The sequence below is a fragment of the Nesoenas mayeri genome, assembly GCF_963082525.1.
Source record: "Nesoenas mayeri genome assembly, chromosome: 4".
Lineage (NCBI taxonomy): Eukaryota > Metazoa > Chordata > Aves > Columbiformes > Columbidae > Nesoenas > Nesoenas mayeri.
This window is the reverse complement of record NC_137540.1, coordinates 35,873,319-35,890,976: the sequence shown is the minus strand read 5'-3', so window position 1 is coordinate 35,890,976 and position 17,658 is coordinate 35,873,319. Positions and strand designations below refer to the sequence as shown.

At 38.1% G+C, this 17,658-nt stretch overlaps 1 protein-coding gene across 1 annotated transcript in view; it reads left to right on the top strand.

Annotated features, from left to right (window-relative positions):
* Positions 1-17,658, top strand: part of MARCHF1 (membrane associated ring-CH-type finger 1) — a 160,111-nt gene that overhangs the window by 111,355 nt on the left and 31,098 nt on the right. Inside the window, exon 4 of the mRNA XM_080344224.1 lies at positions 14,927-15,006. Within this exon, the coding sequence (XP_080200350.1) occupies positions 14,927-15,006 (80 nt within the window). The remainder of the gene's footprint in view (positions 1-14,926; positions 15,007-17,658) is intronic.

The window sequence follows — 17,658 nt, the reverse complement described above, 5'->3', positions numbered from 1 at the left end:
TACATTAACACTTTAGCTTAAGAAGAAATTGCTGCTTGATTTTCAACCTCCTTGACCCCTCCGCTACCCAAATAATAACAGCTGTGATGTGTAAAGCTACCAATGTGTCATCATTTTGGACTGAATTGCTTTTACAGGTCTTTATGGGTCACTGAAACCAGGACTTTATATCTAGATGCTTTTTAGTTTCTAGGAAACGGAGAAGGGAAACTTTAGGAAAAGGCAAAATGTGATTTGTACTGGAGTCCTTTGTTTTTAACTCCTTTTTTTTTGTATTTTTGATTCAGATGTGGCTGAAATCTATGCCAAAAAGCCAGTATACACAGAATGTAAAAGATAAAAATAATTGTTTGAATCCCAGCCTAAATCTCTGCTATATATTATGTTTGTATCTAGAGATTAAATATTTTGCATCCAGTGCAAGCACAGTGCCCTTAAGCCCCTTCCCCACAATATTATTGTCTGTGGGGTATACACTGTAAAAATGTTTTCTTCTCAGAGACATTAAAAAAAAACCAACACAAAACAACAAACAAACAAACAAACAAAAATGGTGGGGTTTTTTTATTTTTTTTTTGACTTCAATAAACTAGTTATATGTTAAGTTCTGCTCTTTTTCATTAAGATGGAAAAAAATGCAGGGAAAAATGTGTAGAATATATCCAGTCTGTTGTAGGTTATGGCTGAATCACTTCCTGACTTGCTGCCTATTTTTAAGAAGTGTATGGTTATATGCTTACAAGTTTGATCACAGTGAGTTGTATGTATCATTCTCACTAAGAGTTTTAAATGTCTGTAGTTCTAATCGTTAACATTTATTTTGAAGTAGTTACTGCAGAAATCCAGATAGATGAGTATTAGGAAGGGGTACTTGCACCTTTTAAGGCAGTAAGTTTAAAAGCAAGGTTTTCAGACATGCACTTTATCTTTTTCTGATGTATAGCATTATATTTTTCTTTGTGGGGCTACCTGCCAGTGAAGTTTCTTAAATGCTGAAATACATTGATTGGAAATCCAGTTTCCAGTTTGTTGTCTGATTCAAAATGATTTTTTTTTTTTCTACAAGAGTATATGTGTAAACACAGAAAACACCTGAATTTTCAGGTTAATATTGCATGGCACAAAGTAACGATAGCAAATATTACACCCCAAAACAAGAATGGAAGCTTCTAGGTAGTGTAAATTATGTAGCAAAGGCAAGAGCTGAGTTCTGTGCAGTTTTGCATCTTGCATACAATAAAAATTTCCATTGACAGAAAAATCAGAAAGTTTTTATCTAGAAGTGTAAATTACAGTAATCAAAACTTTGATTTTGTATCTCTTATTGCTTTTGTTTGCCTGTATGAATAAGCTAAAATGGGCTGAACTGAAAGCTAAATTTTAGTGGTTACTATGTATGGTGTATGCTCCATATACAACCAAAGGTATCTATGGAGCTCCTGCTCCAGAGCAGAGTAGATGTTCCCTGATATCCCTGGATTTTGTACCACCCTATTTGTGAAATGGAATACAGCAAAGATTCTGCAAATACAGATTCATATTTCATAATGTTCAGAAGTTGTTTATTCAGAGATGACACCTGAGGTTTACAGTGTATGCTTGGACAATTTTGCATACTAGGTACATTAAATCTGAATTATATGGTATATCAGACTAAACCCAGTTGTTCAACACTGAATATGTCTTATCTAGAGATAATGAGGAGTGGCTTTGGTTTAATTTGTTATTTGCCAGACATGAGTTAGTGTATACCTATTAAACCTATAGATTTTAAAATCCAACATTCCCTAGAGGTGAAGTAAAAGTCAGCACTTCAGTCTTACAGTTCACTTTTGCTGTTTGTTCAGAGTGTACAAATTTGCAAAGACTTTTATTCTCTTGCATATAAGTTTCTGATAAGAATTTCAGTAACAAACTATTTTAGGCAAATAAAAGGACAAAACTTAAAATATTTAGATATTATTTAAATTCAAATTTATTTGTGAAGTCCACTGTAATACATGTTCCTAAGTAAACAAAACAGTGGTTGGCCAGTATTTTGTCGTACATATGACAGGAGTAAGGCAAAATCCTGCACTTCCATTCTGTTAACCTGACTCAGCTATTTTATTTGTGAGCAAGAGTATGTGAACAGTGAAAACTGAGTCTAGTAGGATTATAGGTCCCACCACTCCATGTCCCCAGAAGACACTGTGCTGTTCCCCTGCTGCCCTTGACACTCCCTTGCTGTGTCTTGCACCATCTTGCTCGGCAGGTAGCAGGGAGAAGAGAGCATTTGCTCAAACTCATTTGCTGATCCATCTCTTGTTCTTTTCCAGCTCATTATAGTGGCCTTAAGCATCCCATTTGTGAGGTAACCACTGAGTTAATTGCAGGTTTTTGAGAGTAATCTCTTCAGTACTCTGCCCAATTCTATCTGCCTGTTTCCTGGTACTCCTGACTGACAGCCGCTCTGGCTGTCTTCAGTGGATGTTCACCTGGGACATTTGTTCATTTGCTTCAGCCTATACATCAATAAAACTACCCTGGCATTCCAAGAGAAACTGCTTCAGCTGGTTTTCCAAGCAGAGGAAAATGTAGCTGTGTCTGATTTCTGCTGCACTTCTGGTAATAACCTAGATTTTTCCTGCCTTCTGCTCTGCTCGTGTGGGGAGTAATAGGTTATATTTGGGACTGATCTGTGTTTCATATTAACTCGTAGTGACAAAGTGGAGCCCCAGTTAACGACTACGGCTTTCAAAACCTATCATCTACTGTAATACATATAAACAAAACCAGAGAAATATTGTAAATAAGAGTTTTGAATCAGCCTCGCTATATTTTTTTTCCTTTAACTGTTAGACTTTACTATGTCCCACCCATTTCCCCTGGTGCTGGTAGTAGAGGCAACTTCATTGTTCTTTGTAAGAGAGAGTCTTATTCTGGATTTCAGAATTAGCATTATCTTATCTGGGTGTTTAAAATCTAAGTAAATTAAAAACTTGATCTTGTTCATTAGCTATTTGCCACTGCTTAGTTCTGTGCACTGTAGATTTTTCAGTAAACATTTTATCTTTTCCAAAATATAATATAAGAGAAACGCTAGTCTGAGAAGGGTCTGGTGGATTCATTTATTTCTGTTGTGCTTAACCAGTGGAACAAATCTTGTGTTTGAATTACAGTCCATAGAGGTTATGCTTATATGTGTTTCTGAGGCTGCCTGGTTTGTTAGAATGCTTTCTGGAAGAAATGTTTCTAACATGTTGTAATTATCTTTCTGCATGTTAATTATGATTCAAGAGCTCCTTAGAGAAGGTTGCTCTCTCAGCAGTAAGATTTGAAATTCTCTGATGGGAACTTTGGGCTTATTTTTCAGTGCAGAGAAACTCAGACTTGGAGCAAAATGCCTGATTTTTGTTTTGCCTCAATTGGTTCTCAAAAGCCTGGAGCAGGTGTTAGAACACTTTTTATTTACAAGTCTCTGAAGCATCCATCTAATAAAACTCTGTTGAGTTACATCAGGAAGAAGTGATAGTTTCAGAATATTCAGTGTGATAATATTCACAGGTCTAATTTATAATATGAAAAACAACAGAGAAAGGAAAGAATGAAATAGTTTATTTTACTGTATGTTCATGCAATTTTTATACTGATTTGTTATGTCAGGTTGGGCTTCTCTTAGTAACGTACAAATAAAAATCAAAAGACACTAGCATGTCAAAGTGGTGCCCACTAAAGTTTCAGATGAAAAAGGTGTTTTTGGCAATTTATTGGTTATTGATTTGAGCTACTTGGTTTGTGATTTTGAAATATATTTCACAAACTGACTATCAATTTATGTAATATGTGATATAGTATTCTCTATTTTTTAATTATAATTTTCCATTTAATCACTCTTCCATTAAAATTGTATGTTCTTTCACGTGGATTTTGATGTTCTCTAGTTTCGCACCCTCTGTCAGTACAAGGTGAATGTGTAAAGAGTCCTGCATCACAGTTTGGGAGATTTGTACAACTTAAAGCAGAACTCACTGTTACACATGGTACATTTTTTTTAAAATGAGTAAACATACCACCATGTCTTTGACCATGATACCTACAGAGAATGCATAATATCTGCTGTCAGAATTACTGTAAGCACAAATAATAGATTTTATGGTGGAAAAAGAATAAAGGAACTTAAATATTATTTTTTTAAAAGTTCATATCATAGACTTTGATAGCCTGAAAGAGGATTGCAGCATCTCCAAGATACCTGTTGCACAACTGAATCGTAAAAAGCAAAAGTGTGACCCCTTGCATTTTGCTACTGAGGTCTGCATTGCTACAAGTTGATCCACCTTTGTTATTCTTATTGTTCTTTGCCAATTTCAATCTAATTATTAGTGACACTTCTCATCCAGATTGGTGGTGGTGCTTGTTTGTTTGGTTGTTTTTTTTAAGGAACTAGGTATATCCATCCTTTACAACTGTAACTTCTAGATTACTGTAATGAGCTACTGAGAAAACTTGCAGCTTTCAAAAAATAAAGTCATTCAAGAAAACAACAAGTTGCTCTTGTTAAGTGTAAAATGCCAGCCTTCAAAAATGCTGTTACAGTGAATAATATCGTGTATACCAAACCAGCATTAAAAAATGAGTGTAAATGTTATGTTAGTCATCTAAATTATTCTTCTTGCTCATAAACAGAATCATTAATACCAAAGGTGAAGACTAACCTAGCATTTGACTCTCATTATGATTCTATTACTGTAAAAAACAACAGCATAAAGTAAACAAGTTAGTGAAGACTATTTTGTTCATCAAAATAGAAAGCATAGAAAGGCAAAAAAAATAGATTCAATGGCATAATAACTATTGCTGCACACTTTTTTCCTCTTAAATGTAACTGTTTGATTTTTTTGGCTAGAGAATACTTTGTGACTTGTAATAATAATTTATTCTTTATTTACGATAAGCTTAACAAAAGGCATGACTGCAGAATTTACGTAAATCTGCCTGATATTTGAACTTCTGAATAAAATTGCATTCAATACATCTCAGTTCCAGGGGACAATCAGTAGAAAAGAATATCTTTTCAATTTATTCTTGGATACACTTGACCTGTTTTAAACTTGTGTTCTGATGAGAGGGAATATAGACAAAATTAGTATATTTTATTAAATCACAGTTCTTACCAATAGCATATTCTGAGTATACCTAAATGTGCCAGACCCACAAGCCAGACAAAATCACAAGTATGTTTGAAATGCGTTTAAAGTACCACAAACTTTATGTGTTTATACGAGTTTACTTTGTGTGTAAACCCTGTATATAATTTCCACTTCTGTGAAGACATTGTGTTACCACTGAATTCAGTCCTATCCTATGATATGCAATAACATACAGGAAAAGTAGCTTTGCTTTAATTTCAGTAAACATGGTATGCAAGTTATGACATATGTTTATTGTTTAGTTTTCAACAAGAATTGTGATCTTTAACATACCTAGTCCATAGGTACTCCTGGAAATCTTCATATGGCATTTATTTTTTCACCATGTCAGTCAAAAGCACTTTGCAGGTCTTTGTCCTAAAACAATTAAAATAAGCAAACTTTATTTCTACAGTGTTACAAATTTATTTTTGGCTGCAATCTCAGATTCCTTGTACTTCATAAAAATATAGTGTATCCTGATTTTTCTAATGATGCATTGTCAGGGTTTCACTGTCTTTCAGCTTAGTCATTTCGATATTCTTTCTACAGGTCCTTTGCTCTGGTACATTTAGATTTCTCTCTTCTGTATCACTGGAATAAATAGATGTCAAATACACACTAGAGTAGACTTGTTCAAATATAATAATGATATCCTTACAGATATAGGAATTTAGCGAGTCTGTGTCTTTCATAGCCTATCAGACCCAATGAAGAATATGGTGAGTGTGTGCGCTCACTCAATTATGCACTGGTGGGAGAGTGACAGGAATGTCATATGATTGAAGGCTGCTTAGTACATAGAAGTATTTTGAGGCTTTGTTGAGGGTTTTGATTGCGGGGTGACAATAAAACCCTGGCAGATGTATTGGTAACCTCCTCCCCCCGCCTTTCCTCCTTTTGCCCCTCCCTCTCCCCCACCAAGGACAGGCAATTGGGAGGGAAAGAAGGACAGAGAGAAGAGAGTTGGAAAAATTAAAAATGTTTTACTAATGCTACTAATGAGAGTAGAGAAAATAATACAAAATATACAAAACCAATCTTGAAAGTCTCAGCAACTGCAGAGCTGGCACCCAAAGTCCTGGATTGGACTCTGCAGCCAACCGGAGCTGGATTCAGTCTCTCACTAGGCCTCAGTTCGCAGGGACGACTAGCAAGATCCTCTCCTAATGTCGGCCATAAGCAAAAGGGAAAAAGGAAAAAGGGACGAGATCGTCATGATCTCTCACTTTTAGATGAAGTATTCACGTGAATGGAATGTTATACACAGTTGGTCAGCTTCTTGGTCACCTGTTGGTCAGCTGACAAGCAAATTCACTAAAAGAGAAACTTGTTTTTTAACAAAACCAGGACAGGCTTCAAGTCTTGCAGATAGAGGGACATGTAGAAACAGATGCCCTCTTTGGAAGAGAAAGTCTAAATATTCTCTGAATACTGACACTGACTACCCTTAGAACTAAAATACTACAAAATCCAGTAACAAAGAAGATGAGTGTTTTGTGCTTCGCCTTTCCTAGATGCTAAACTTGCATTTATCTACTTCCAGACACAAAAGCTTCTGGTCTCAGGGCTCTGCGACTTTTGAATAACGACCAGCACATCCTTTGTTTCAACTGCCTGTATCAGAGTATATTTTTTTTTAGGAACCACATAACATTTTTATTAACAAAGTGATAATGCCTAGAAAGATGCACCCTTGAAGAGAATAATGAATCAACAATCTTGCATCACTGTAGTACAATTACTTTCGCAAACTGTAATCCATCTGATAATTCAAAGCTTAGCTATCAGTACCTCTGCATCTACCAAAAGTGTGAATTTTAGAGTGGAACCTCTACTTTCAAAATAAAAGTTAACATAGATAGGTAAGACAGGAGAAAAGAAATTTAAAAGTTTATTGAATCTACAAGTCAAAGTTGTAATTGCTTCTATTGTTTTCATTTTTTAAATAGTAGGATAGATTTGCCACTTGCAATTTTGATTTTCCTTTGATGGAAAGTAAACCTGCTTTAGTGATTTAGATTTCAAACTATTTTATAACAGGATCATCCTTACTTTCAAAGATGCTGAATGGTATTGTTCAGCAGAATCATAAGGATATTTTCTCTCCTTCCTTTTGTGTTACTTTTCCCTTTATTCCTTCTCTTCAGAGGCAGGTGGAAGGAGGGGAAGGAGGACAGGAGAGAAAGAAAGGGTTTGGGGAAGAGATATGCAAGAAATAATAATAAAAAAAAATTCTCATGAAAGAAAATGTAACGTAAATTGAGTTACCAATTAATTTAACTGTTGCTGTAAAGCCATCAGTCAGACTATATGAACTTCGAGATCAGAGCACAAAGCAGAAACTCCATCAAAAAAGACCAAAAAAAGAAAGGGGAAAAAAAAAAATCAAACCTCCTCCTCCCAAGCCACCAAACAAACAAACAAAACACACATACATAACCAAACAAAACCCCAACCAACAACAAACAAAACAAAACAACAAAAAACACACCAAGAAACCCCCTCTCCCAAACCTATGTGCATATGTTTCCGTTTCCACCAACATGCTTTATAAGATACACCCAGTCTTGGTCATTTCTACCATGGTTTAAATCTTTTTAGATCTGAGAAATTATCCAAATGAAAGTTCATAATGAATGGCTGTTTTCCATAAAAAGTTGCATTGTTTACAGAGTAGAAACTTTCAGATGAAAACACAAAGACTGGATCTCCTGCTGAGCTTTTTGCCATGCAAACTGCTCTGATCTTCTAAGGTATCTATTCCTTGGTATGCCATTGTTTTAATAGGACAGAGTTTCAGCTTTTTTACTTTATTGGCTGGATCCAGAGGATTCTGTGATGCATCATTGCTATAAAGCATACTTAGTAAGAGATAAAAGCATTATTCATATTCCCTGTCTGCCCTGTCATCCCTCCATTTTCTATAACTTTGTACTTAAGCTGTGTTGTGAGCTGAGGAGCTTTTGAAAATGCCTCTGGCCTTCCTTGCACAGAGCAGAGGCTTTAGAGCAGGGGCGTCAAACTCATTTTCACCAAGGGCCCCTCCAGCTTCGCAGTTGCCTTCAAAGGGCCGAATGTAATTTTAGGACTGTATAAATGTAGGAGTAGTTACATTTATAGAGTCCTAAAATTACATTCGGCCCTTTGAAGGCAACCGTGAGGCTGATGTATATATATGGTGAAAAGGTGAAAATTAGTTTGACTCTCATTTTTTGTTATGGTCTGGAAAATTCTGTTAGATCCCGAACACCAAAGTAAAAGCAATCTTGATTTGAAATTCTTATTGTTTTCATCAGCTGAACTTCAGCATGTCCCCCATCTCTGTCTTTGCTGCAGTCTTTTAACATGGACATATGTGTGGGATATTAAAGTCCCTTTGTGTCAGATAAATTAATATCATCTTGCTTGTCCTGAAAACTCCATATTTATCAGTATTCAGTTTGAAAATCATACTAACAAATCATGGTGAATGTATCAAGAATTATAATGGGTAAGTGCCTTGTCATGTTTGTGAATTTGATATCCTTGACAAGAAAGTTTATGTAAACTGGCCAAGACAGCAGAAGGTGATGACTGGGGAATCTCTCTCTACTAACAACATTTTCAAAATGCCAGACCTAATCAGCTGGAGTTGGCATTATCCCTCAAGAATTTTCCTTGTGTTGATGGCATAGAGAAATGAGCTGCCTTGTTTATAAATGAATTGTTGGACAACTTTATTTTGAATTACCACATTTAATTACACTGCTGATACAATTTGCTATGATAGCATTAGTACAGTGCTTGTTTAGTTTTCCCATTCTAATGAGCTGTACAATAAAGCTGTCTAAAGTAGACATCTATTCAAAGAATAATGTTTTTTTTAAAAAAAATTCATTATTCTGCCTCCCAAGTGGAATTAGAATCCACAGCATCAATCTGATCCCTCTATCAATAAATACAGTATCTGAAAATATTCAGTGTGCTAAATACCACCATAGCAATGGGACAGCAGTTATAGCCATAAGATCTGTGTGCTTGAGGCTGTTTCCAATGTCTTCTGTATATACAATCCTATAATAGCCAGACTGATATTTGACCAGAATATATTCAAATGATCATTTTTTGGTTTGTCAGATATGCCTTTAAAATAAACTTTATGCCTCTTAAAGGATATTTTATTTTGTTGTTAAAACTAACAGTAAAGATGGTTAAAAATAAAATAAAGCTTATATTATGAGCAGGGATGATGGACTTGTTTAATGCTGTGTTTGTGGTGGCACAGTATTGCAGAGCCCCTAAGGTAGCATCAGCCCATTCTACCTTGCAGAGGAAGCGAAACACTGATATCACTCCCATGATCTTACCTGGAACTTCCATATGGCTTTATGCTGTGCTCTGTAAATACACCAGCCAACTAAATGCTACTTTAAGTATCTTCATTGTGACCCTTTTTATTTTTTTTTTCATGACTATGAGAAGTACAGCTTGTAGAGGAGATGGCTAAGAAGGAACATTACTTAAAGAAATGAGTCAAGCCCAGAGGCAGTGTTGGCAGCAGAAAGCAAATGCAGTTTATGTTGTGAGAATATGGATAGGGTGAAAAAGCAAAGCAATTTGGGGGTAAAGGTCTGGAATAGGCTTCCAGCTGAGTTGGTATTTACAAGTTTTTAAAAAGAGCTTGGCTAGTTGTGAGTGATTATATTCATATAACATGGTAGCAGGGACAGACCTGATATTAACAGATCCTTCCACTCCTGTTTGATTTACAAAGGTAAGATGGGAATTATTTACAAAATAAGGCCCTCCAGTACCTGTGATGTCCGTAAGTAAATATCAGATAATGAATATCAGAAACACGTAACTTTCTTGATTTTAGAAATTACTCCATTAGTTCATTCTACTACTAAAAGCTATTTAAAGTGCATAAAAATCAAAATTTGTATTTAAAAATTTTAGAAACCTATTGAATGAAACTTGCTCAAAGAATCTGAATTTTCTTGTGCATAACTTGGCATATTGGAGTTTTCTTGGTTTGTTTTTGAAGACTTAAGCAGTGCATAGGCTCTTTGCTGCCCAGATGACAGCTTTGTTCCAAAAGGAATTAGACAAACAAGCAAAATCAAATTTTAAGAATTTGATGTAAATTATTTTAGAAGGAAATAAACCTTCCTCTGAGTTATGTGCAACTAAACATAATGTCATTATACTGGTGCAGCGGAGCTAGAAAGTAAGGGCAGTGCTGAAACAGTCCAGACCTCTTTACAGCTGAGAGTGAAATATAAGATTTAAGCAATCAAACTGATAATGTAATTTTTATCTTAAAATAATTAGATTTCCACCTGTCTCCAGTCCCAAATAATAAGTGTAAAAGCTTTTCAAGGAATTTGTTTTAATTTTTGGCTTGATTCCAGCCCTCTTAAGAACCGTCTAGCTGACTTCCTGCTTTTAATAGCTGCTGAGAGATTCTTGAACTTGTGCAGACCTCCTGAAGGGGGTTACTGGGCCAGCTTAGCTGTTCTTGTTATCCTCTCATAGGTAATGCTTGTGGCAAGGTGACATAAATCTTGTCTTTATGGCATGGGGATGATCTGAGCACCACTTAAGATCGAGCCAAAGCTCTAGAGTACACAGATCCTGAAAGAAGCAATGGTAGAGTTCTGCAGCTGTGATGGGAAAAAAGAAATGGGAACTGGTCACAGAGGATGAATTCAGGAGCCCACACTCAACTCTAGGGCAGTCCTTCATTTGGGGTTTAGTCTGGGGGGATGTTTTTTCACATAGCCGCAGCATGTAGCCCAACAATGTGGCTCTGGTGCTGATGTCTGCATCTTTCCTCACTAAGAAGCTGCACAAATGGCTTAAGGTACAACTAATCACTTAAAACAAATCACAGAGGCTGAGTTGGAAAAAAATTATATGCTGAACCACACATCACAGAGTCACAGAATGTTAGGGGTTAGAAGGGACCTGGAAAGATCATCTAATCCAATCCCCCTGCTGGAGCAGAAACACCTAGATGAGGTTACACAGGAAGGCATCCAGGTGGGTTTTGAATGTCTTCAGAGAAGGAGACTCCACAACTCCCATGGGCAGCCTGTTCCAGTGTTCTTTTACCCTTACTGAGAAGAAGTTTCTTCTCAAATTTAAGTGGAATCTCCTGTGTTCCAGTTTGAGTCCATCGCCCCTTGTCGTATCATTGGTTGTCACTGAGAACAGCCTGGCTCCATCCTCATGACACTCACCCTTTATATATTTATAAACATGAATGAGGTCACCCCTCAGTCTCCTCTTCTCCAAGCTAAAGAGACCCAGCTCCCTCAGCCATTCCTCATATGGGAGATGCTTCACTCTCTTAATCATCTTTGTGGATCTGCACTGGACTCTCTCCAGCAGTTACCTGTCCTTCTTTAACGGAGGAGCCCAGAACTGGACACAATATTCCAGATGGGGTCTTACCAGGGTAGAGTAGAGTAGAGTAGAGTAGAGTAGAGTAGAGTAGAGTAGAGTAGAGTAGAGTAGAGTAGAGTAGAGTAGAGTAAAGTAGAGTAGAGGGGGAGGAGAACTTCTCTTGACCTACTAACCACCCGCCTGCTAATTCACCCCAGGATGCCATTGGCCTTCTTGGCCACAAGGGCACAGTGCTGGTTCATGGTTATCCTGCTGTCTACAAGGACCCCCCAGGTCCCTTTCCCCTACACTGCTCTCTAACAGGTCATTCCCCAACTTATACTGGAACCTGGTTTTTTTTCCTACCCAGATGCAAGACTCTACACTTGCCCTTGTTATATTTCATTAAATTTTGCCCTGCTCAACTCTCCAGCCTGTCTGTGTCTCACTGTATGGCAGCACAACCTTCTGACGTGTCAGCCACTCCTCCCAGTTTGGTGTCATCAGCAAACTCGCTGACAGTGCACTCTATTCCCTCATCCAAGTCATTGATTAATGTATTGAATAGTACTGGTCCCAGTACTGACCCTTGAGGCACTCCACTAGATACAGGCCTCCAACTAGACTCTGCCCCATTTACCACAATTTTCTGACTTCTTTCCTTCAGCCAGTTCACAGTCCACCTCACCACTCAATCGTCCAGACCGCACTTCCTCAGTTTAGCCACAAGGATGGTGTGGGAAACTGTGTCAAATGCTTTACTGAAGTCAGGGTAGACCACATCCACTGCTTTGCCACCATCTGTCCACCTCGTTATGTCCTCATAAAAGGCTATGAGGTTGGTGAAGCATGGTTGGTGAAGCCATGTTGGCTGCTCTTAATGACCCTCTTATCCTTGATATGCCTTGAGATGGCACCAAGGATAAGTTGTTCCATCACCTTCCCAGGGATGGAGGTGAGGCTGACTGGTCTATAGTTACCCAAGTCCTCCTTCTTGCCCTTTTTGAAGACTGGAGTGACATTTGCTTTCCTCCAGTCCCCAGGCATCTCTGCCGTTACACGACTTAGTAAAGATGATGGATATTGGCCTAGCAATGACTTCAGCCAGCTCCCTCAGCACCCGCAGGTGCATCCCATCAGGACCCGTGGATTTATGGATATCCAGATTGCTTCATTGGTCCCTAACCCAGTCCTCATCAACCAAGGCAGATTCCTCCATTGCTGTGACTTCCTCTGGGGCCTCAGGGGTACGAGGCTCCTCAGGACAGCCTCCGGCAGAATAGACAGAGACAAAGAAGGCATTCAGTAACTCTGCCTTCTCTGTGACTTCTGTCACCAGGGCACCCACCTCATTCATTGGTGGGTCTACGTTGCCTCTAGTGTTAGTTTTATCTGCCATGTATTTGAAGAAACTCTTTCTATTGTCCTTGACCCCTCTCGCCAGGTTGAATTCTAAGGAGGCCTTAGCTTTCCCAGTTGCCTCCCTACATCCTCTGACAGTGGCCTTACATTCTTCCCAAGTGGCCAGCCCCTCCTTCCGTGATCTGTAAACTCTCCTCTTCCACTTGAGCTTGCCCAGCAGTTCCCTGTTTAACCACGCAGATCTCCTGACTCCCTTCCGTGACTTTCTGTGTGTCGGGATGCTCTAATCTTGAACTTGGTAGAAGCAGTCCCATGTACCTTCTGCTTCTAATGTGTATGTAAAACAAATTCATATTCCTTCACACTGTATGTAAATGAAATGTTGCTTTTGTAGAAAAAGAAATATGAAATACAAACAATATCTCTCACTGATACTTGTCCTTTCTTTTTCCAACATTAGGCTGCAGTTATTCTGATGTTTCTGCTCTGCCTGGTGGTCACAGGCATAGAAAATCTATTTGAACATAAGGATTGTGCCCAGAAGCTTTAACAATTTAATTTCTGATATGGGCTTGGTTTTCATCCTACTGAGTTTCATTTTGTGGAACTAGTCATAAGGAACTAGCAATATTTTTGGATTTGTGACATTAACACATCAAGAGGTAAAAAAGGTTACCTGAGTTCCAAAAACTAAATTATTTTCACGCAAAAGCACTGTTCTTGAGTCTCAGCTGGTATCCCATTAAAAGCAAAAATGCACATAGAGGTGACTGATGCTTCTAAAAGATCTATGCAAGAGCCATAATGGATATTAAGAACCTTGAATAAAAGTGAAGTGTCAGCAGGTACTTGCTGTATTTATTTATTTATGCCTGTACTATTAATTTTCAAACTGACACCACAAAAATGTCTGTGAAAAGTGAGCTAGAAATAATTTTTATTATGGACTCCACGTGTGACTGAATTTGATTTGCTTGTGTTAAAGCCTGGGATGACAGCCGTTGCATCTTTGTATTATTTTTGTTACTCTTGCTTAATAGTCATTCTTCCCTTGCATCTGGTGCGTGATCCTGTAGAACTCTTAGGCTTATAACATTTTGTCTCCATTTCGTAGTGGTGCTCACAGTGGGATAGTGTTGCATACTGAAAGCTAATGCACTTATCAGCTAAAGGAAGTTCATAGATTAAGAATGATTTGTATTAAACCCTCTCTCCACAATACTATACCTTGTGAGTGATCCTGAAGAATCACGAAGCCTCAGATTTAAATTTGGATTCTGTACAGCTATGCTAACAGTAGATTGTGAGGCAGATTGAAATGGTTTGCTGTTAGCATCATCAAAATATGTTTTCATTGCGAGTATGGAGCAACTGAGTCTGCAATTTGTAGCAACAACCTTATGAACAAAATGCCACATACTAAATGTGTTTTCCGTCTCTCCTGCTGTTTAAGAATGTGATCAGTTCTGTAGAGATGCAGCCTGCACTTTGGTTTTACCAGGCTCATCAGTTTAACATATTTGAGCTCTTCTAGAAGATCTGATTGCCTTGAAAACCTTTTAAAACATACTTTAATGTTCTCGCTGTTCTGTCAGTCCACTCAACATAGGTTAACTTAGTGCTCTTCATCACTCAGCACAATGTAAATGCGCTTCACTCCAATTTGAAAGGAATCATCATGGTTGTTTGATTGCATGAAATAAAAACAACATCCTTTCCCATCAGACATTTACAGTAGATCAAAAACAAAGTGAAAATTCAAATGTTGAAAGCTGCTTCCTCAAACAGTGACCAAAAGTAGTTGTGAGCGAATGAGAGCTGAAACACTTCAGTCATATTTAGTTCCACAAATAGGTTTTGCTTTTGGTCAGGCTTCCTGTATTTTGTGAGCTTGCAAGTGTTCAACAGTGTGCTATGAACAGCAGCAACAGTTTAATTTTGTAATAATGTGGCAAAGCAGTAAAATATCTGCGATGTATTTCATAGACAAAGATTCCAAACTGTCTAATTTATTTCAACAGGCAAGCAGTCCTACAACAGGAACAGCTCCCAGGAGTCAGTCACGGTTGTCTGTCTGCCCTTCCACTCAGGACATTTGTAGGTATGTGCTGAGAAAAATATGCTCAAATCTGGCTGATGCTCATTAGTTGTTGTCTTTATTAAGTAATATGTAGCTCTTGCTTCTGCTTAACGCTATTCATAATTTAGACTTCAGTTTTCATTTGATTTCTGGTTTGGTTCTGTTTTGCTTTTCAGTCTTGTGTTTTTCTGTTAAAATTCATGTTCTCATTTTCTTTTTTTTTTTTTTCTTTTGTGATTTCTCTCTTTCCACCCATCCTTACCACTTCCATCCCTTTCCTTTGCTTACTGCCTTGTCTAGATCTTCTACCTTGCATGATTTTTCAGAAGATGAGCTTGAACATGCAACCCCTGTCATGGTGCTGACCCCTTCTAATAGGGAGTCTGGTAAGAAACAAGTAAAACGAAGGTTTAGGCGGAAAAAAGAGACTGGAGACAATGGTGAGCATACAGAAAAGCAAGGAAAGGGAAAAGACTGTAAATTACATCCTGAGTCAGTGAGATCCGGCTGGAATGCATCTGATTCATCATCATCTTCAGATGAGAGTCAGTGGGCTCAGGCTAGAAGGAAAGCGAGAGAAAAGGCCAGAATGCCCAGGAGGGGGAGAAGGAACAATAGATCATGCACTAACCAGGATGGGTCCTCAAACAATAATGCAGTTGAACTTGTCACCTTGGGGACGATGGGGAAAAAGAAGCAAGAGGTATCTGACCCTGAGAATCCTACTTTAAATCACCGTCGAAGAAGGGTTCCAAGGCTTACAGAATCACAGTCTTCAGCATCATCTCAAGAGGCAAGGATTTCCTCAAGAAAATGTGGGAAAAGAAAAAGCAAAAGCTACTACAGAGATCGGCAGCCTACATCTTTCCTTAGACACAATAAAGATTCAAAGGACTGCTTTGCAGAAGCAGGCTCTGGCAGTGATGCTCCGGCAGTCCCAGCTAATGGAGCACCTGCTGGGGCACAGCCCAGTGGGACTGGTGCCGTTCAGAAGCCTCCAGTGTTGTATGATGACTGGTCTGATGATTTAGAAGTATGCAGGTTAGTCCCTAACAAGAAAGATTTAGCATTCTTAAAAGGAATTTCTCACCACTGGGGGCTGAGTGTCCTCCTCTTGACTGCTCTCTGCCACTGTTTCTCAGTAACAAACTGCTGGGCAGGCTATAAGGAATAACAGAAAAACCTTTGCTACCGAGAAGTTAGCATATGTCGATCTGAAGACATACTTCTCTTATTTAAAAACAGTAATCCTACAAGGGAACCAAATGTTTTTCTTTGCTCAATTTTTCTTCATGGCAATGGACACAGTGTGTCCTCTGGCAGAGTATTACTGTGTTTTAAACCTCCAGCCAGAGGCAGAGAATGAGGCAAAGTGCCAGTTAGCTCAGTGAAATGGGATATGGAGTTTTTCCTTCTTATATGATCAAATCCAGTTTTCATCCCTCTTTCTCATTTTTCATAAACTTGCATGAAATAAATTTATGATTTTGATTCAGTGTCCTCTAGAGCTACCATTACTGCAGCAATCTGATGGACAGTGCCTGCAAAACACCCTCTCCAGCTGTACAGGACTTTGCACAGCTCAGTACCTTTACATTGTGAACTTGTAGGGGCTGTTAGTCTGGGACCCATCATAAGCACAATATAAAGTGTGATTGGGCAGAATAAGTATTAAAATAAGCTTTGGGAAGGAAAAATCAACACCAACAGTTCTCCCTAGTTAAGAAGTTCAGTCTTCAGCCAGGCTGATACCCTTAGCGTGAATGTATTCCCTTGGAAATGAGAGCAAGCTGGCCACTTTTGAGCAAATGTCTGAATTTGGAGTAGGCAGCTCGGTGGACTTGAGTTACTTAATTTAGTGGTAACTGAAAATGCACCATCCTGTAAGTTAGGCAGAACTGAAACAAGTTTTGGGGTTTTTTTTCCTCCCCAAACTTGTGAGCCAGCATTGACTCTCATCTACAAAGCTTTTTTTCTCGATATGGTAACACAAAATTTCTCACTTTTCTTCACTGGGAAGAAATTTGCATGGAAATGTAAACAGTCAGAATGAGGAAGTTCACGATGCCACATCATTCAGTTTCACAGTATACTTCAATGTAGTGATGCACTACAAAGATCCTAGTTTTAAAAAGAAAAAAGGTAACATGTAGGCGTTGTGTTTTATCATAGCGGGAGATACAAGCCATTACTAACGCAGTTAGTGTCATGCACTCCTTGTTACGCTTACAAGCTAAGAATGGACATTTTGGTTGTTTGACTATTGCCTGTCATGATAATTTAATATTCTTCAGAGTAAAGTCCAGCTGTGTTTGTACATCAGCTTGTACATCAAGACCATGCCCCTATCTTGGGACCTCTTTTTCCTTACAGAAATGCAAAGAAAGCAGCAGTGGTGTAAATATGTTACATATTTTTGAAACACTTGAAGTAGGTCTACATGGTATGACGCAGAGATGTGCACAGATAACTACTTCAACATCTTCTGAGTTGTCTTAAAATTCTGAACCACCAAGCCTGCGTGGATTGAAGATCCAGCGTAGTGGGCACAGTACATATATAACAGGACTGTTTAATCATTATTAACTGAATATGAGCTACCAAAAAACTAAAGTAAATTATTTTATTATAAGTCTTTATACAGTCTTAACTCTACTGTATTAAAAAAAAAAA